Below are 19,474 nucleotides of genomic sequence, written 5' to 3'. Positions count from 1 at the left end.
CAGCACATTGCGCGAATGTCTGGTCACGGAGCATTTTTCCGCTTTTGTCATGTGAAAGAGGCCGTGAAGCTCTCCTCAAGAGCTACCTCAGGTAAATACGAGAAGGCACCATCATTCCATCGTTATTATCACGTTCGATGCGATCGGAAACTTGGCTTGGGCGGTGCGGAGACATCTGATTGCGGCGGTACATAGATTGTGGACCGCTGCCCGCTTACAGTAGCCGCTCGGGGTGAGATGGGTGGACGACACTGGCTGGAGAAATGCGAACGGTATGATGACGGAGCAGAGACGAATGAAAGATGGCCAAGGGCGGGAGGAGAAGAAATGGTAAAAGTGAATGCAGGAACTCAATGTGCGCACGCAGGCGTGTATAAAAGTCAAGGCCAGAGGATCGCGGTCGCTGAACGACATTTAGTCGACGTTGTCTGACTGCCTGCAGCGACGGTTCCCCGTCTGCCGAAATTCCCGGTTGTTTGGTGGTGGTATCTTATGCAAAACGTGGTATCCGCCTGCTCGTTCTCCATTTCGCTCGCGCATGTGCTCTTCTCCACCGACCTCTTTCCAAAACTCGCTGACTTCCGCACATCTCCCAGTCCTCACAGCCCTCTCATTTCTTCCCCGACTTCTTGATCCCCTGGTTGCCAGTATTCATCGGTCCCTTTCCACCCGCCTTTTTCGCCAACTCCTCACGAGCCTTCTTATCTGCGCAAACCCACGTCAGCGGCCATACTCCACCTTGCGCACTACCCATCCTCATCGTGATATCATACCAGCCGCCTGCTTCAACTTGAAAGCCTTGTCCTCCTCATCCTCCTCGCCTTTTGCGGCCTTTTTCGGCTTCTTGTTGTGGATGGGGTTCGTACCAGCTGTGTTTGGATGAGGCGTCAGTATGCGCGGGCAGATGAATTGGGTAGGTGCTGATGCGACTGACCTCCTTGACCTGAAGGCATGATTGCGACTTTGTGAGGGTGGTTGAGTGAAGTCGCAAGTAGGTTTCTGGCGCGAGTTCAAAATGTCTCGATGGCGGGCGGGATGAGGGACAGAGATCGGCACCGCGGGGGAAGTAATGGTATGAGATGTACGCCGAGTCGGTTGTTCTTGCCTTGGATTTATGCTTGCTCGAACTTCTTACACCATTGGGAATTCACTTTTCAGGCGTTCTGTGCATTTGTTTGGCCTCAAGATCAGTCGTACTGCTGATGAATCTCATGCTTGCCACGAGAGACAGTTCCAACCCTCGTAACATAAAAGACATATCCATAATTCGGTTGGTCTGTCCTCACACGGGCTCAACTCCGGCTGCCGATCGGCGGGACCAACCCTCTTTCGACAACCTCGTGGATCCCTGCTTGCGATGCAGAAGAGCCGCCGTTTCTTCGCATTGTCTGGCACAATTCCACCACTCCTTCGACATTCACTTCACGACTTCACCCACGACTACACGACCTCCGCGACACCGATGCGACCACACTGCCCACACGCGCCTACAGCAAACTCTCACGACCGCCAATTTGGACGACCCACGACACAGCCCTCAACCATCGACCGATACCTCCACATCCTCGATCTCTGCGCGACGCCCTCTCCACCGAGCGCCTAAAGTGGCGCGGCACTGCCGAAACTATACTGCAGCGCCTTCTCGACATCACTTCCTCCTCCTCCACCATAACCAGGCGCCATGCCGCCTCCATCCAATATCCAGCATCTACCAGCGACTCACCCTGCAACGCGACAACGACCGAAATCCCCCGAACGAGTGCTAGCGGAAGCAGAAGCACAATGGCTCTTCAACGAAGAAGAGTTAGCAAACACACCCTCAATCCAAGACGGTCTCTCCCTCACAGAAGAACGCTCCCTCCGAGCAAAAGGCGTCAACTTCATCGTGCAATGCGGAATCATGCTCAAACTCCCCCAACTCACCCTCTCCACCGCCGCCGTCTTTTTCCAACGCTTCCTCATGCGCGGTAGCTTGAAGCGTCCGCGAGGCGACATACCGAAACTCCACCACTACACTGCTGCGGCGACATGTCTCTTCCTCGCGACCAAAGTTGAAGAGTCGTGTCGCAAGATGAAAGAGATGGTCCTAGCGTTCTGTCGCACTGCGCAAAAGAATCCAAACTTGGTCATCGACGAGCAAAGTAAAGACTTCTGGCGATGGAGAGACAGTGTCATGAACGAGGAGGACGTACTGCTGGAAGCGTTATGTTTCGACTTGACCGTGGAGTCACCACACCGTGCACTCTTCGAGATGTTGAAAACCTACGGCGTGGAACACAACAAGCGACTCCGCAACGCCGCATGGGGATTCGTCACGGACAGCAATAACACACAACTCTGCCTCCTCTGCAACTCCCGCACCATCGCCGTCGCGGCTCTCTACGCAGCATGTCGGTACGTCGACGTTTCGATACCAGACGATAAAGCGGGACGGCCGTGGTGGGAGCGACAACATGTCTCGTTGAAGGATGTGCGGCAAGCGGTGGAGTATATGCTGGCGAACTACGACTCAACGGCGAACAAAATCAATGGCATTACGGCGAGTGGTGGGAGTGAAGGGAATGGCTCCGTCTATGCGGCTTTGGCGACGCCAAGAGCAGAGGGCGCAGAAGGGTGGGATAGATCTGCATCACCGTTCGTGCCGCCTGTGGGAAGCGAGAGGAGGCTCAGTAATACGAGTAGTGTCGGCACAAAACGCGGGAGAGACGAGCGAGATGTGGGTACGAATGGAGACGGCGAAGCTGGACAGGAAAATGGAGACAGTAAGCGGAGTCGAAGACGGAGTCCGAGGGAAGTGGAAGCTGCGATGGAGGCGAATGGAGTGGGAACGGTCCAAGGAGAGGAGAAGGCGAGAGTGGAGAATGAGAATGCGAAGGCGGAGGGCGAGGTGCCTGGGGTGGGTAATGGAGAGAGTCGAAAACATGATGCTGCTCTTGCGCCGGACCCGGAGGGGAGCGAGGAGGGTGAGGTGGAGGAATGAGTTGGGGCGGGATGGACTTGATGTTGAATGTGCCACTTGCGCAGATGGGTTATAGCGAGGCGTACGGTGCTGGAAGAGACTTTTTGCGATTAATGAATGTCATATGAAGCCAAAAATGAAGCCATTCATCAACACATCAACACGTTGAGAAGAAGGAAGGCGACTCATCTGATTTCATTCCTGAACCAGGGAAGTTTGAACCAAGTTTCACCTTCGGCGTGCTACTTGCATCTGCAGAGCAAGACAGCGTGCTCGCAAGCTGATCTCTGATTCTCGTTCAAATGCAAGTAAGGTACTCGTGGTTTCATGGCTACTGCTTTGTGGCCTCAGGCACCACACCTCTGCTTGGTCAGCCAGGCTTCATTCACTTCGTCACTTCTCGAATCACGAGTTCGCCTCTTCCCTTTCCTCCCACAGGTTCGTACACACTTGTCTTATGCAGACTCATTTGGCGTACTAACATCGCTCAGGCACATTGTGTTCCGCACCACAAGCATGGACGACGACATATCGCCACCCGCATCACCAGTGCTCGAGTCCCGACCGCAACCACAGCCCTCACTCACCTGGTCCACCCAGCTCGCACTAACGCCAACGACTCTCACGCCTCCTCTGCCAGGCGACAAGATCCTGCTTCCGCCCTCCGCGCTCGAAGCTCTTCTCTCCGCAGCCTCTAATCTCTCCGCCGATATCGTCCGCCGCGACCTGCCCGCTTTCGATCCATACAATTCTTCTTCATATTCCACATATCGCGCGGCAGAGGCACAGTTTCAAGATCAGAAGCAGTCGTTGCCGTATCCTCTCACGTTCCGACTTGTGAACCCGGGCAATGGAAGGGTGGTCTACGCGGGGATCAGAGAGTTCTCTGCAGAAGATGGGCAGGTTGGGTTGAGTTCGTTTCTGAGAGGCGCGCTGGGCGTTGAAGATGACAATGCAGAGAAGGTGGTTGTGGATGGCGAGGAGAAAGAAGAAAGGGGACCGATGATCACGATACACGCGAAACAATTACCAAAGGGCACATTTGTGAAACTAAGACCGCTGGAACCTGGCTACGATCCGGATGATTGGAAGGCGTTACTGGAACAGCATCTGCGGCAGAACTATACGACTTTGACGAATGGCGAGGTGTTGGTCGTTCCAGGCGGAAGAGCTTCGAACGGCAAGAAAGAGGAGTTCAGGTTTCTGATTGACGGGTTCAAGCCGGAGGGAGCAGATGCAGTGTGCGTTGTGGACACGGATCTGGAAGTTGATATCGAGGCTTTAAATGAGGATCAAGCGAGAGAGACGATGAAGCGGATTGCGGCGAAGATGACGAAGATGCCTGGATCCGAGGAGGGAAGTTCTGCTGGTGGAGAGATGGATCTTTTCAAGGCGCAGGAAGGGCAGGTCTTGCCTGGAGAGTACGTGGACTATCAATTGCCGTCTTGGAATCGAACACAGCCATTGGAGATTGAGCTTGAGGCGGAAGACGGCGTGGAGGATGTCAATTTGTTGATCAGCCCATTCTCGCCGACACAGCAGTCGAAACCGAGGATCGACGGATATGTCTTTGCGGAGTTGGAGGGACGGCCAACGAAGAGGATACGTCTAGAGCCCAGCAATGTGGAGCTGGAGACTGCGGAAGCCTTGAATATTGCAGTATATGGTTTCGCGCCGGAGGAAACGCAGACAAATGGACACGCCGCGAACGGGACAACACATGTACCTCGTCACTTTACGCTCCGAGCTCGACATCCTGACCCGAAAGAACCAAGCCTAGTCACCCCTCAAACCTCCGACATCCCACCCAACGAAGGCGACGTGCGATGTAAGAACTGCACTCAATGGGTCCCCAGCCGCACCCTTATGCTGCATGAAAACTTCTGTCTCCGCAACAACCTCCTCTGCCCAAAGGGCTGCGGCCAAGTCTTCCAGAAACGTTCTCCTGAATTCACCTCCCACTGGCACTGTCCGCACGACTCCTCCTACGGCAACACACCCACCTCCCACCTCCAACACGACACCTTCTTCCACCCCTCCTCCGTCCTCCGCTGCCCCGACTGCTCCACCTCGGAAACCTTCTCCACCCTCCCTACCCTCGCCCACCACCGCACCTCCACCTGTCCCGGCAAATCCATCCTCTGCCGCTTTTGCCATCTCGTCGTGCCGCAAGAAGGCGACCCCGATGTTCCCAATGCTGAAGCTTTGCTCTCGGATATGACGCCTCATGAACTCGCCGATGGAGCACGAACGACGGAATGCCATTTGTGCAACAAAATCGTCCGACTGCGGGACATGGACATACATCTGAAGAACCACGATCTCGACCGCTACTCCCGCCCTCCGCCGATTGTATGTCGAAACGTCAACTGCGGTAGGACGCTGGATACGTGTTCTCACTCGGGCGACACCCGCGCGGGCACGAAGATGGGCCAAGGACCGGGGAACGATGTCGGTCTGTGTAGCGTGTGCTTCGGCCCGTTGTACGTCAGCATGTACGACCCGGAAAACAAAGCACTGAAACGGAGGGTGGAGAGGAGATATCTACAGCAATTGGGCACGGGGTGTGGAAAAACATGGTGTAACAACGAGTTCTGCAAGACTGGCCGGACGAGCAAAGGCATCGGAGCAGCTGTGAGCACGAAAGACGCGATACCCATGGTCAAACCTTTTCTCGACGGACTCCTGCAACCCGCTGGGCAGGGCCAGACGGGACTGCATTTCTGTGTGAATGAGCAGAGTCAGAAGAGGAGGGGGATGGCGGAGTTGTTGGCGGCGGAGGATGGAGGGCCGATGGGTAAAGGTGGGTTCTCGTTGGAGTGGTGTGTTGGGGCGTTGGAGGCGGAGAAGGGGGATTTGGGGGAGGCGAGGGGGTGGTTGAGGAATTGGGCGGTTGAGAGGGGGGAGGGGAGGAGGGGGTGAGGAGGTGGTGGGTAGATGCAAATGGTGTATGACTGTGGTATAAAGCATATGTGAGACGAGTATCCGCCCGTTGTCTCTGTCACTTCCCCTTCCCATCTCCTCCCGCGATAGGAATCCCCGCCAACTTCTCCTCCCTCCACCACCAAAACCCCGCCACCGCCGCTCCCGGCCCCGCCAGCACGCTCACCACACCTAACCCCACCGTCGCACTCACATAACCCACATCCGTGATTCCCAAATTTCTTAAGTCCCGCACGCCGACGAGACACCAAATCCCCGTCGCGAGGAAAATTCCCCAGAAGTCGACTTGGAAGATATAGTGGAGGGACTCGTAGGGCGTGAAGATGGAGCGGTAGTGGAGGAGGTAGACGGAGGAAAAGGACACTCCGGGGTCGGTGGTGGTGAGGATGGAGGAGATGACGCCGAGGTGGGTGGTTGTGCAGATGGTGATGATGGTGGCGTATAACACCCGAAGAGATGGTAGATAGGATCGCCCTCCTTTTCCTTTCGCCGACGATGAGGTGGTGGTGGTGGTGGTACTCTCCGTGAGTTGGGACTCGATCCACCAGATTAGGTTGACGTACATTGGACTAAACTGCCACACTGCGATGACGAGTTGTTTCACATCCGGGTCCTGAATTGGGTAGAGGAGGAAGAAGGTGGGGATCCAGTAGCCGAGAAGCAGAGCCGTGTTGAGAGTTGACGCAAGAGGGGTGGGGAGGAGTTGGGAGGAAGGGTGGAAGGAGGAGGGGCTAGAGGAGGTGGCGCGAGCGTGGAGGATGTAGTAGATTGGTAACACGACTGCGCCGCCGTTTTGGTAGAGGAGGGACCAGAAGGCTGTGCTGTTGATGATCCAAAAAGTGTCAGCTCGGTGCAGGCTGCGCATATGAGGAGATGGATCTTAAGGGGGGTTAGACGTACTACGCAATCCACCTCCCCTGATTGCCTCGACGACCAGCTTCTACATTCAGTACGCCCACCACAGCCCCAAAGGACACAAGAAATTCCACATGCAGTAACCACAATTTCCTCTCCCAGCCCGCGGATCCAGGTAAAAACGCCGTGCCCAAAACTTTCAAAAAATAATCCACCAGAGGAATTCCAGTGTAGACTTTCCTCGCGAGCACGCCGTTGGTCGGCCAGTGGAAGTCGGGGGTCGACCACATGTCTCTGAAAATGTCTGCCATGACGTGGGTGACGGGGGAGAGGCGCATGCCGTAGAGGGAGAGGGCGGAGATGAGGATGAAGAGGAGGGTGAGGAGGGTGTTGGAGTTTGATCGGGAGGAAGGGTTTGAGGTTATTGACGCCATGGTCAGTTTGTTGACGCGACGGCGTCAGTTTTGTCGTTCCAACTGGCGGGACTGAAGATCAATGAGGTCAAAGGAAAGATGAGTTGAGAGGGAATAGTTGTGAAGGTCGAGTGAGGTCGGATGCGAGTCCCACGCTAAGCGAGCTGACAAAGATGAAGCACGGACAAGAGTGCATTGGACATCCATGTGAATGGATGTCTGCGGATGAATGCTCGGATGCGGATCTTGCGGACTGCCGGCGATCCTGTATGACCACGAAGAAGATGGTGTATGACAGAAGGCTGGAGGCTTGACTCGTAGACCGAGAGTCGGATCATGAGCTTGTCGAGAGCTTGCCTTGCAATACCCATCTGACCAAAAAGTCAGCATCAGATATTCCTACACCACTATACACAACCTCATCACACAGTATCTTTAAACCGCCTCCTGCGGAATAACTCTGACAGTCCTCTTGATACTACCACCTCCCTCCGTCCCTCTAACCCGAATAGCCACCGTAAAGTCTCCAGTATGCTTCACTCCCCGTCCCGCATCCTCCTCCTTCAAGTCCACAAACTCGACATCATTCTCCGTCAACACGATTCTCGCCGCCTCATCATTCGTTGCAATCGCAGCTCGGACAGCGACCAGAACATCCAGTGGCGTGACGGATCCGTAGATTCCTTGTGAGGCGAGCTTGGGTTTTGCAGAGCTGGCGCGGACGGCGAGCAGATCGGCTGCTGCGGAGTGACCTTGTTCTGGCGAGCTGTCTGTGGGAGTCTCGGGCTCTACTTCTATCGGCAGTGGTTGGCGGTAGAAGTCTAGTCGTGGACGGACGAAGATGTTGAGTAATTCGATGCTTCGCTCAGGCGAGAGCTTTTCAGGCGCGACTGGCCGAGGTGCAGGTCTTGCAGCGGCTGAAGTATCCAGACCGAAGATGGACTTGGATGTAGGCTTCTTCAACACAGGTACCGTGTATCCCTTGAACTCATAGTCCCGCTCCACCGGTATATTCCTCGTCCGAAGAGCCTTCCGCTCCTGAAGCGTTGTGTAGTCTGCCAAACGCCGTGGGAAGAATTTGTTCCGCATCTCGCCGGATGAGATGGGGATGTATGCTCCTACTTTTCCATAGCCGGGGAGATCTTTCCGCAGTCGAACGGGAATGGTTGCGGTGTCGTTGCGGCTGGCGAGCTTCTTTGCGCCTCGGACTTGTTGGTGGGAGATGGAGGTCGATGTCGTCTCGGTCCAGGCGAAGTTGCGGAGACATGCTGAGCATTGTGGGATTGATCGCGTGCGGATCGGGAGTGCCATGATGGGTGGTCGTCGTGTTGATGTTGACGGATGTTCAGGTTGAAGTCATTGTCGTAGATGTCAATGCAACATTCCTTGGCAAGTGCAGCCGACGGAGATGCTTTCATGCTTTCCGACCAGACCAGGTCCCCACCTCGACGTGCATGCATATGCGCATATGCTAGAGAAAAGACGGCGGGACCCTCGCCATAATCCACCACGTCGTCGCCCACCGCTATCGACCACGACTCTCCGCAGCCTCGCTATGGAGTGGTCACCGCCGCCGACGTCCGCCCAGATCCAACACCACCGAACAACATCTCCACTCCCCCACTCCCTTCCCCGCCAGAATCAACACATTCGACGACCACAGCGACAACAACAGCGTCATACCAACAAATCTACCGCCGCGACCACACCCTCATAGCATTCGCCGGCACCGGTCCCTCCGTCATGCCCGAGCGGCCCTTGACCATCGCAACCTACGCAGCCGGCGCATCCCTCGCAGCAGTCACCCTCGTCTACGTTTTCGGACCGACCTTTTTCCTCGACGACGAAGCCTCAAATAGTTCCCGCGCGACCCGTAAGAAGGGCGTCGTCGGACTCGCCAACCCCGCAAACGACTGCTTCATAAACAGCGTGCTGCAAGCTCTCGCCGGTCTGCCTGAACTACGAGCCTACCTAATCCGAGAGGTACATCGAAGATCACTGGATGGGCCGGAATTGTACCTGGACCTGACGGCCGCGGAGGAGGAGGCACAGAAGAATCGGAAGAGTCGAGAGATCCCAGATTGGAAAGTGGTCGGACAACAGCAGGGTTTGGTGACGAATGCGCTGAAGGAAGTGCTGGATGCGTTGAACGAACGGCCGATTTATAAGAAGACGATCTCAGCGCAGGGGTTTATTCGGGCGGTGGAGGGGGCGTTTCGCACGAGGATTTCGCGGTCGCAACAGGATGCGCAGGAGTTTTTGCAGGTTGTTGTGGAGAGGTTGGCGGAGGAACATGCTGCTGGGAGGAGGGTGAGGAGGAAAGCTAGACAGGTGGCAGCGGAAGAGGAGGGGGATGTGCCACACAGTAATGGAGACACAGAGGGACCTTCGAAGGAGGAGGACGACAGCGACGACTCGGAGACGGTGAACCCACTGGAAGGCAAGCTGGAATCTCAAGTCGAATGCTCGCATTGCCAATTCAAACCGAAACCCTCGATATCCTCATTCCTGACATTAACCCTCAACGTCCCTCACGACTCCACCTCCAGCACTCTAGCCGTCTGCTTCGACCAACTCCTCAAAGTCGAACACATCGACGACTTCAAATGCGATCGCTGTCGCCTCGACTTCGCCCTCCAACAACTCTCCCAAACCCTCTCCCGACCTTCCCTCACCCCATCCGAACGCGCCCTCCACCTCAAACACCAATCCCTCATCCAACAAGCCATCGCCACAGACCCGGAGAAACCCCCAAAAGACGTCCCCCTCCCCTCCCTCTCCGCGACCCCAAACCGCCGAATCGCCAAACACGTCCGCATCTCCGCCTTCCCCAAAATCCTCACCCTCCACCTCTCCCGCTCCGTCTGGGATCCTTCCTCTGCATCTTCCAAAAACTCGGCCAAAGTCCCATTCCCGGAAACCCTCCCGCTCGGCGGCCTCCTCCAACGAAAAACCTACCGTCTCCTCGGCGTCGTCACACATAAAGGCGGGCATAATTCCGGTCACTATGAGAGTTTTCGACGACAACATTTACCGAAGCCGTACTCGACGAAAGTCAGTCTCGGCACGGAGGGGATTTATAGTCGTAAGAATTCTCCGGTGCCGAGTCCGAGAGGGAGTGCGGGGAATAGTCCGAGATTGGGTGGGACGTCGGAGAGTGCGGAGACGGGACGGGGTGGGAGGGGGGAGGGGAGTGATGCGGAAGAGTCGACTGATTTGACGGAGTTGTCGACCGGGACCTCGACTTCCTCTTCGTCGGAGCCGGTGAGGAAACGATTGACTGTACCGCTCGACGCGATTCCCACGCCTGGTTTGCCGAGTCCACCGGTTTCTCACCCTTTGGTTGTGAATCTCAAGGCTGAGGAGGGCGAGGGAGACGGTGCGGCACCACCGGTGAAGAGGCGCAACTCGATGCGGGACGCACTACGGAGGAAGGGAAAGGGTTCAAATGGTGGGTATGGGAGTGAGAGATGGTGGAGGATTTCGGATGAAAAGGTCAAGGAGTGTAAGACGGGGGATGTGCTGGGGATGCAGAGGGAGGTTTATTTGTTGTTTTATGAGAGGGTTGAATGAGGCGAGGGGTGGTAGTGTTTAATGTTGATTGACGACAGAGGGATGGGAAGGAGAATCATGTCTTGGTTGAAGTAAGGTATAGACATCGTTGTCGTCCACCTTTTGATATGCGGAGCATCCCGTCGGGAGTGCCAGTCACGTGCATGGCTTATTCATCATCCCGTCGTCACTTCCACCGAAAGCTTCAGGGCAACTTTCAACTTTCAACTTTCAACTTCCATCCATCAATACACCCTCCCTCAACACCACACTAACACCATAATCCACCACCACCCCGACACCGACGTCTTCACCATCACAACCCACCGCGCATTCACCACGCGCACACCCCAGTCAACGAAAAATGCCACCCAAAACATCCCGCACCGCCATCGGTCCCGGCCGCACCACCGGCCAACAACGAGGAGGAACCTCCTCTTACGCCCGCGACACGATGAACTGGGTTGCGAATCCGGAGAATCGGACGGTTGTTACTGCTGTGGGGTTTTTTGCGGTATGTACTGTATCTCCTCTTGGTGGAAGGATGGGGAGGAGGAGGAAGGGAGGAGGATGGGAAGAGATGGGTGAAGGGCTGGGTGAAGGGCTGAAGGATGAAGGATGGATGAAGAAATGAACGATACTTGCGGACATGAATCCGATGGGAGAAGGTTGCGATCGCGGATGGAAGAGTCGCGAAGGACTCGAGGCTGGAGTTTTTGCGCACACTTGAGGGAGAGAATGCTGACTTTCTCTGGAATATAGGCTGGCGTGGCGTTCTTGCATAGCAGCTGGAGCGAGATCTTGTTGCCGCCGTGAGTTTTGGAGGTTCCCGCGAAGAAGATGGGGTTGGGATTACTGACTTTCGGATAGGCTTTAGATGGACTGGAGAGTTTGATGGGCGAGGAGGGTGGAGGACGGAGATGGGGAAGTGTAGGAATATGAGGAGAATGTACTATATGAGGATGGACGGAGGGAAGAAGAGTCCGGCATTGCGGGCGTTGAACAATGGAGGTCGTCGTGAATGGGATGTGATATGGAGGGAGAGCCGGATGAATTGAAGGAATGCGTCCAACTCCTCGCGCGATGCGATGGGGTGATTGGGAAATGCACCACACAATCAACGACGATCTCTCCTCCGAACACGTTCTACTTCTGCTGCAACGCTTCAATACCCGCGGCGATGTTCAGGATCTTCTCTTAGCTCATCGGGAGTCCCAGAACTTCCATCCCGACTGGCAATGCTGGATCCTCTGGATGCTCGCCGTCTTTCGCCTTGCCGATTGGCACGGATATCGCAGTCCAGAACAATTGGCTGCCAATGGGGAGTGTTGGTCTTCAATTCCGGGGCGACAAATCTAGCAAGAATCGTCAGTTCGAGATCACTCCACGGAGACAACATCTCAGCTCACCGTCCACTTGAAATATCCTTCGTCTTCGGCGCAACGACCTGACAGGTAGGATATACCATCGCATCGGGATCATGCTTCGCGAACAACGACCCGACCGCCCGCTGAAACTTCCCAATCGCCTCGATGAATCCGCATTTTGGATTCATCGTGTAATGTCCCGACCACTCACCTTTCGCCATGGCGGCAAACAACCCCAGCGCCCGATAATACTTTCCCTCCGCAGACAGCTCCTCCACTTTGACATGCTTCAACCCTTCGCTCTCCTTACAAAACTTATTGATATCCGCCTTGGACCTCAGCACATACATCGACGTCTGTCTCAACGCTTCTCCACATCCACCAACTCTACTCCCTCGCCCTTTATTCTCTCCATCATCCCCTCCACCACATCTCTAATCCCTTCCTCCTTCCCAAACACCTGCCTCAAAACACCCACCCTCCGTCCCTTCAACCCCGGCACCCTCACCGCCTCCAAAAACCTCCCCTCCCGCCCTTGAACCAACCCATTAATCCACGTCCCCCCATCCCGCTCATCGCACCCCATAACACAATCCAACACCCTCGCAATAATCGGACACGCACCTCGCCATCAGGCCCGGCGGATATCCATCCCTTTCACCAGCGGGCTCATCCCCCACCGAGAAATCCTCCCCGATGTGACTCTCACCCCCACCAACCCACAAAACGAAGCCGGCAACCGGGTCGAACCGCCCGTATCCCCTCCGAGACCCGCCTCGACGCAAGAGCCGTGACGTATTCACTTGACGAACCACTGGGATATTTCGTGGCGTCGAAGGGGTGTCGAGTCGTGGCCGTGAGGGAGGAAGTAGGGTTTTGCAGAGGATGAGGGCGCCGACGGGTGAGGATGGTGGCAGAATTGAGGGGTCTATGGTGGGAAGAGCGGGCGATGGAGCCGTAGATTATTGGGAGGGATGAGGTGGAGAGTTGCGTCTTTGACTGCTAGGGGGAGGCTGTGGAGGGGGCCGCGGTGTGAGGGAGGGAGGGTTTTGAGTAAGTGTCAGTTGGTCTTTTCGATTGGAGAGTCGTTTCCATCGCATGATTGTGATTGCGGTCGAGGGATGGCTCCGCGTTGTGCATGAGTGTGTCTTTGAAGTTTTGGAACGGAATGAGAAAACCTGTCCACAGTGGGCAAAAGACTTTTCGACTTCCAATCGCCTGGCACAACCCGAATCAAGGACACAGCACACGGCAGTAACTCACATCCAACCTCCTCGCTTCCTCCACGGCACCGCGACAATCTACATTGACAAAAGCGTTCAATTCTCCATCTCGCGTTCTAACCTCAGCCAAATACCTCCCAATTGTAGCTTGAACCCTCGACTCACCCTTATCGATCGCTTGGTGGAAGGCGCGGATGGATGTATACTTTGCCTTGCAGACATCGCCTGTGGTTGAGGAGGAGGACAATGTTAAGTGAGATCGTTTCATTAGGGTTGCTGCGCTTAGGGTTGAGGGTACACAGGGAGACGGGGAATAAGTGGTGGGCGGAGTGGGAGGATGTAGCCATTGCTCGTAGGTGGATGACGGCAGGTCGGGCGGGATATATGGGCATCATGTTAAGAGCTGTTGGTTGTTGAGTGGAGGGTGACGTCTTGTTCGAACAAGTTACGGAGCTACTCGGATGCAGCTGTTTAATGGTAGTGGACGCCGCAAGGCAGAGATAGCAAAGTGACTTGCCGAGTGCTTTGATCTGCGCTGATGCATATATTGGATGGGGAAAGATCATCGATGTGCTGTGAAGACGTTCGAGCGTACGGATAAGGATGCCACAAGTCCAACGAACGAACAGCCCCAGCCTAATTTGCTCTACACCATTGCTCAGCCTCCTTGAAAATCCCATGCATCCAAACTCCCATCCTCTCCTTGCCATCTCCTTATCTCCCTTCTCTCCCCTCGCCAGGTCCGTGTCTCCCAATCAAAGTCAGTCTATCGAACATACAGCTTTGTGGTACGCAGCCAACCTTCGAGATACAACTCGTCCACCATCTGGCCTTCCATGATCCCCGCGACATATGCAGTACTCACAAGACCACAAGTGCCAGGTGCATATGGACTTGGCCGCGTCACGAAAGGAACGCCAGATCCGAACCAGATGCTGACCTCATCTCCAACTCTGACTTTTGAACCAGCCAGTCCGACCAATCCAGCTCTTGTCGTGATGAAAGCTCGGCCGACGAGGCGTGCCTTCAGATGAGTTACGTATTCTCCGTTCAGATCTACGTCGTGGAGTCTTCCGTTGCGGACATTCTCCAGCAGGTTATTGTAGTCGGCTTCGAGCTCCGCACGTACTGGCTCTGGGCCGGCCATAGTGTCCGTGCTGTTGTGGAGCAGAGTCCGCCAAAGTGGTTCCGAGGACCGAAACCTTCGAAAGCAATCTGCTATGAATCCTTCGTCGAGTGGGCGATCCGGTCTTTCTTTTGCTGCATCGGCCAGAAGAGAGATGTCGGGGAGTGTGGTGAGGCATTCCGGCCATTTGTCGCCGAAGTGAAAGACATCGACGATCTCGTCCACCGGTAGGACGATCACTTCCAAAGTCCGCATGTCGTCGACGACAGTTGCTCTACCTTTGACAGGATGCTGGTTCCCATCGACCGACCCCCTTTCCATTGAACCGAAGACAAACCCTCCTTCCTCGATCTCGTTGTCTTTCGCTGAGGAAAAATCGAGCGCCCACGAAGGGAGGCCTCCGATTACAGGGGAAAGACCAGTCAATGGCCATCGTGAGAAGAAGTCCAGGCCGACATCTTCCGCAAGTATGTAAGCTGTCGCTTGGGCAAAAACGATGTGGACTGGCTGCTCGTAGTCGATCGACGAGCGCAACTTGCGCTGCTTATTCTCAAGCAGACTAAGTCTCCCACATATTTGAGCTCTTGGATCGGTGGCCGTGGAAAAGCGGGAATGAACGAACGCAGCTCGCAGGGCCATACCACCCTTCGACTGATATTCTCTCCGAATGATCCCTAGAGCACGCATTCGCGATCGTTCATAGTCGTAAGGTAGCCAGACTATGGTTTCTGCCATGGAGAGTGCATCTTCGTAGGTCCACTCGCCGACGATTCTTTTTGCGGCCTGAGTCAGGCGCCCGGCCTTGGGGTACTGCGCAACCAAGTCACACCAGAAGTCGTAGAGCACCGACCAAGGAACACTATGATGACCATACACCACGACTGGATCTTCCGCCGCGAGAGCCATTTCTTGCATGACCCAGACCCGATTGAACCACGGCACGTCTCTCACGGTGGCCCAGAGAAACTCTGTCATGGTCTCCTTGCTCTCTTCGTTGAATGTCGCAGAAGAGCCCTGCTTGAAATAGCCGAATGCCAAGTTAATCTCTTCATCTCCGTGGCCCAGCCAGATCACCACCTCCGAGGCGGACTTGTAGACATCATCCATGATGCCGACTTGGCCGTTACGCTCTTGAACATCGCCCTGGTTGATGCACATTGCGTCGATCCACCACGAAACGGATGATGTTTCTGACTCGCTACGAACATGGCGGAGGGCGTTCTCCAGATTGATTGTGACTGCGAACAAGGCATCGTCGACGACGACGTCTTTCGTGGCTTGAGGGTCACCCCATGCGTACGAGAGTGCGTTGTACTTGGGCTTGTCGGCGAGGGAGACTTTCGTCAATGTGCATCGAATAGGAGTGTCGAATTTTCCAGGCAGGATGGTAAGAAGGCGGACCTCTTGTTTCGTTGCGTTAAGTTGTTGTGGGTACATTTGGCTCGGAAGCATAATTGGAAGTTCGGGATTGGACTCGTAGATCGGACTGACCGAGCGACGCTGTGCTTTTGAGGACGCCTTAGCTAGGCGTCGAGCTTCTCGCGCCTCTGGACTGTCGCGGTGTTCTGCGCCGGGAAACATTGGGACAACGATCGGAACAGAGGCAGGTCGATCGTAGTGTAATCCTACTGTTGCGCGTGAAGACATGCTGAATTCCTGGAAAGCAGACAAGCCAGCTTGGACCGGACCTTCAAGTTTCGTTGACTGCCGCCACGTTATATCCCGAAACATGGTTTGCTCTTGATTGTCTTCCCAGTTTCAGAATCTCGTTGTTCTCTCCAGGTCGTTTGTCCGCCGTCTTCAGAATGGAGGTGAAAGCATACGACAGACTGATCCATGAACCTCCAGCGTGTCTGATTGTGAGTTTGCGAGCTTCCAACCTTGAAAGACGAGAGGACGCACGACCAGCGAGCAATACATCTTTCTTTGTCGCACGATTGTCAAACTGCCGAACTTTCCGCCCGCAGACTGCGGATTTAGAGCTGTTCGTAGGCGTGACTGGACCTCCACTCCAAGCCAAAACATACTGCCTGCGGGTAGAACAGTAGAAGTGAGTTCACGCAGTGCTGCAGATCATGGACTGTTTGCGAACGCCGCCCTGTAGGTCAATCCAATCGCCAGGGTACAGTGCCTACGGGCGGAGATCCAGGAGACGACGCACATCAAGCTTGCTTTCCCGGTCAAAATTCTTCCCTGGTTCTTCTGCCGGTGTAATTACACCATCCACACTGCCGGACATGCGAATCGGCGGACATCCTCAACTTCTGGGACTTACGTGACCATCAAATCAACATTCGCATTCGTAGCATTGGAACTGGCATGACCATGCCGAAATACTTTTGCCACTGCCATACTCGAGCTGGCGAATGGGCGTCCTGACTTCAGACTCCAACTAAGCTTGCTCCACTTTGCAATACCTTACTTACTGCGATGATCCATTGCTTTTCCGCCTTTGCTTTTGCCACTGCTGCCGCGCCACACTTGAAAGAAACGCAAAATGAAAACAAGAAAAAGAAGAGCTCACCTTAACCCCAGAACAATTTTCATCGTGTGGAAAACAGTATTCCGTCCGACACGTCTCGCAGACGCGGATGAGATCCATTTTGCATTCGGCGCAGGTGCGGCCGCATTCGAAGCAGTCTCTGTGGACGCCTGGGATCTATCGATTTGAGTGTGGGTGGTCAGCTTGTGTCGATTGAGTGAGTGAGTGGGTGGGTGGACGGAATGGAGGGGAGGGTGGAGGGTGCGGAGATGGAAGGTGGGAGGAAGGAGGCTGGTGGTGGTGTTGGTGTTGGCATGGCGGTGTTTTGTGGGTGGTCGATGGGGTAGGTACTTACGTGGGAAGAGCAGCGGTATAATCGACCTTGATGTCTTCAGCCCATGTCATCAGCTGCAGAGAGAATGACCTCGCTTTTCTTCATCACTCATCCCCACATCCCACCACTCCCCGCACCAGCCATCATCTCGCCCACCAAACAATGCTCGACACAAAGTTTCGAAAATACCTTCGTCTGCTGGCCCTTCACAGGAAGCACATGACTGTCCATCGCAGACCATCCCCCTGATCGAATTTGGTCTCTCAATTCTATCGTCTGCATTTCCGTCCTGAGGTGGTGGGCCGACCGGGATACGGGCTCCTCGTAGCAGTCTTCGCACCACCAGCGATTACATTGCTCGCACCAGCGACCGCGGAGGCAGTCTTCGCAGCGGAGGATCAGACGGTTGGAGGATGGGTCGTCTGGTCGAATACAGGAGCGGACGGTGGATGAGTGAGTTGGTACCGGGCCGAGAAGGGGGAGGTGAGGGGGTGGTGAGTCGGGGAACGAAGCCGGGAGTTCGGGGCAGGAGTGACAGGTTTCGCAACCGCCGGGACCGAGGGCGACGGTGGCGATTGTGGGTTGGAGAAAGTCTTTTGAGGAAGTCTTGGAAATGTCGTGTCGAGGTCCGCGACAGAGGACTGCGTCGAAGTGGATGATGTTGTGGCAGACTTGCAAAGTCTCCGCCCAGTCGGAGTAGGGCTTCTTCAGCACGCGGCCGGTGCAGGAGTAGTATTGAGATTCCTCCGAGGAAATGAGAGTTGTTTTGAGGAGCTCAGAGGAACGTGCGTTCCAGGATGCGCCGATTTGAGCGCCGGGCGAGGACATGACGCCAAGGGATGGAGGGGCTGTCGGGGGAAGTGAGGGTATCGGTTGCAGTGGTGCATCTTTCGGACCGAAATAGTACAGCGCTTTGAGACGTGGCGTTCCCTCTTCACGAGTCGGACGACAGACGTATCGAAGGACCTGTTGCAAACGATTTGGGTTGAGGTTCTTGACGCCGCGGATGGAAAGTATTCTGACTTGATATCGATCTTCGGCGACAATCTCTCGGATGAGATCGGCCGGAACGCTGAGGCCATCTAAGATCAGAGTCTGGACGTGCTTCAAATTGCGTTGCGAGTGAAGTCGATTGAAGATTCCCCGCAGTGGACCGGCGTAAAAGTCGTCTTCCGTCAGGCTCTCATCCATGCGTTCGGCTCGCCATGAAACACCGCCGACATCGATTGGAGAGGAGTCGATGACTGCGCGTTTGATGGTTGTGAGATTGAGATGTCGCCATGCGTCGGGCTCACCGCGGAGTATCTGTCTCAGGGCTCGGCATGTGGAGGAGAGATTGAGGAGGTCGCGGATGGTGATGTAGGGAGCGGTGCCGCGCAGGACGAGAGAATTGGAGAGGAGGTCGACAAGCGTCGTCGGAAGTCGGTCCATCGTGGAGTCATTCATCTGTCCATAAGTCTCGGCGGCCGAATGGGGTAATTGATGTTGTTGCAACTCGGACAGGAAGTTGTGAAGTGAACATATCCAATCGAGTATGTCACTCGGATAGTGGGGCTTTCACGTGACAGACCCGGAGCTCGGAGAATCTATCTGCCGATCGGCATTGCTTCTTCTTCTGACCTCACTTTCCTCTCCCAACCTCTTCCTCCGACATCTGCCACGCTCGTCAGCCTGCAGCTGTCATGCACCTCTGCCGAATTGTCCGTGAACTCTGATCAAACCTACCAAGTTCTGCCGTCTTTCTGTTGTGCATCACATCTCCTACAAGTCCTTTGTCGTTGAGCCAGGAAGCATGTACGGAAAAGACTTTCACACGCATCCTTCCCTGTCTGTCTCAAAGCATATATCACGCATATGTGCCGGGAGAGATCCATGCAAGTCCGGATCAACCGCTGCGAATCCTCGAGGTATGCGCAGCGCCGATGCAGTGGAAGCTCAAGCTTCGATGTCTCGGCTCGTGGAAGAGACCCACGCCAAATGTCACTCTGCAGTAGTCGCCTCATCTAAACCTCAAACGTGCACTCACGCCGCAAGAAAAGCACACTGGCGCGGAGACCATGTCAGATAATGGACTGGCGTGGCCACGAACATGTTCGTCACCCATGTTAGCTACGCCTCTCGTCCGAGACCTACCTCGGACGGGAAATGGGGCCCAATCGCTTGTCCGTGTCATGCAGATGATGCGAATGATCCAAATAGCAGTAAGTCGGCCGCTTCGAA

General features: G+C 55.1%; 9 protein-coding genes across 9 annotated transcripts; 5 read left to right on the top strand and 4 right to left on the bottom strand.

The window, feature by feature from the left end:
- Window positions 1-313: 313 nt before the first annotated feature.
- On the bottom strand, window positions 314-973 carry MYCGRDRAFT_103006 (uncharacterized protein; the record flags this gene model as incomplete). Its single annotated transcript, XM_003854647.1, has 3 exons — window positions 314-705; window positions 774-869; window positions 935-973. The coding sequence occupies 3 exons, from the start codon at window positions 951-953 to the stop codon at window positions 611-613; spliced, it is 210 nt and encodes a 69-aa protein (XP_003854695.1).
- A 432-nt stretch (window positions 974-1,405) lies between these two features.
- On the top strand, window positions 1,406-2,518 carry MYCGRDRAFT_54621 (uncharacterized protein; the record flags this gene model as incomplete). The annotated part of the gene is made up of 1 exon (XM_003855773.1): window positions 1,406-2,518. A coding segment is annotated over one exon (837 nt), but the record flags the coding sequence as incomplete, so codon positions are not given.
- A 957-nt stretch (window positions 2,519-3,475) lies between these two features.
- MYCGRDRAFT_37296 (uncharacterized protein) lies at window positions 3,476-5,881 on the top strand (the record flags this gene model as incomplete). The annotated part of the gene is made up of 1 exon (XM_003855774.1): window positions 3,476-5,881. One exon carries the CDS (start codon window positions 3,476-3,478, stop codon window positions 5,879-5,881), a length of 2,406 nt encoding a protein of 801 aa, XP_003855822.1.
- Window positions 5,882-7,325: 1,444 nt separating this feature from the next.
- On the bottom strand, window positions 7,326-8,481 carry MYCGRDRAFT_107808 (uncharacterized protein; the record flags this gene model as incomplete). The annotated part of the gene is made up of 2 exons (XM_003854646.1): window positions 7,326-7,541; window positions 7,675-8,481. 2 exons carry the CDS (start codon window positions 8,479-8,481, stop codon window positions 7,326-7,328), a joined length of 1,023 nt encoding a protein of 340 aa, XP_003854694.1.
- Window positions 8,482-8,540: 59 nt separating this feature from the next.
- Window positions 8,541-8,891, top strand: MYCGRDRAFT_103004 (uncharacterized protein; the record flags this gene model as incomplete). Its single annotated transcript, XM_003855775.1, has 1 exon — window positions 8,541-8,891. One exon carries the CDS (start codon window positions 8,579-8,581, stop codon window positions 8,885-8,887), a length of 309 nt encoding a protein of 102 aa, XP_003855823.1.
- A 22-nt stretch (window positions 8,892-8,913) lies between these two features.
- Window positions 8,914-10,743, top strand: MYCGRDRAFT_67691 (uncharacterized protein; the record flags this gene model as incomplete). Its single annotated transcript, XM_003855776.1, has 2 exons — window positions 8,914-10,434; window positions 10,534-10,743. The coding sequence occupies 2 exons, from the start codon at window positions 8,914-8,916 to the stop codon at window positions 10,741-10,743; spliced, it is 1,731 nt and encodes a 576-aa protein (XP_003855824.1).
- A 427-nt stretch (window positions 10,744-11,170) lies between these two features.
- MYCGRDRAFT_103001 (uncharacterized protein) lies at window positions 11,171-11,981 on the top strand (the record flags this gene model as incomplete). The annotated part of the gene is made up of 3 exons (XM_003855777.1): window positions 11,171-11,236; window positions 11,485-11,534; window positions 11,593-11,981. A coding segment is annotated over one exon (195 nt), but the record flags the coding sequence as incomplete, so codon positions are not given.
- A 2,097-nt stretch (window positions 11,982-14,078) lies between these two features.
- On the bottom strand, window positions 14,079-15,875 carry MYCGRDRAFT_35619 (uncharacterized protein; the record flags this gene model as incomplete). The annotated part of the gene is made up of 1 exon (XM_003854645.1): window positions 14,079-15,875. The coding sequence occupies one exon, from the start codon at window positions 15,873-15,875 to the stop codon at window positions 14,079-14,081; it is 1,797 nt and encodes a 598-aa protein (XP_003854693.1).
- Window positions 15,876-17,362: 1,487 nt separating this feature from the next.
- On the bottom strand, window positions 17,363-18,700 carry MYCGRDRAFT_37187 (uncharacterized protein; the record flags this gene model as incomplete). Its single annotated transcript, XM_003854644.1, has 1 exon — window positions 17,363-18,700. One exon carries the CDS (start codon window positions 18,698-18,700, stop codon window positions 17,363-17,365), a length of 1,338 nt encoding a protein of 445 aa, XP_003854692.1.
- Window positions 18,701-19,474: the final 774 nt, after the last annotated feature.

This window comes from Zymoseptoria tritici, chromosome 2 (genome assembly GCF_000219625.1).
Source record: "Zymoseptoria tritici IPO323 chromosome 2, whole genome shotgun sequence".
In the NCBI taxonomy this organism is placed as follows: Eukaryota; Fungi; Ascomycota; class Dothideomycetes; order Mycosphaerellales; family Mycosphaerellaceae; genus Zymoseptoria; species Zymoseptoria tritici.
The sequence above is the reverse complement of the archived record's forward strand: the minus strand, read 5'-3'. Positions and strand labels throughout refer to the sequence as shown.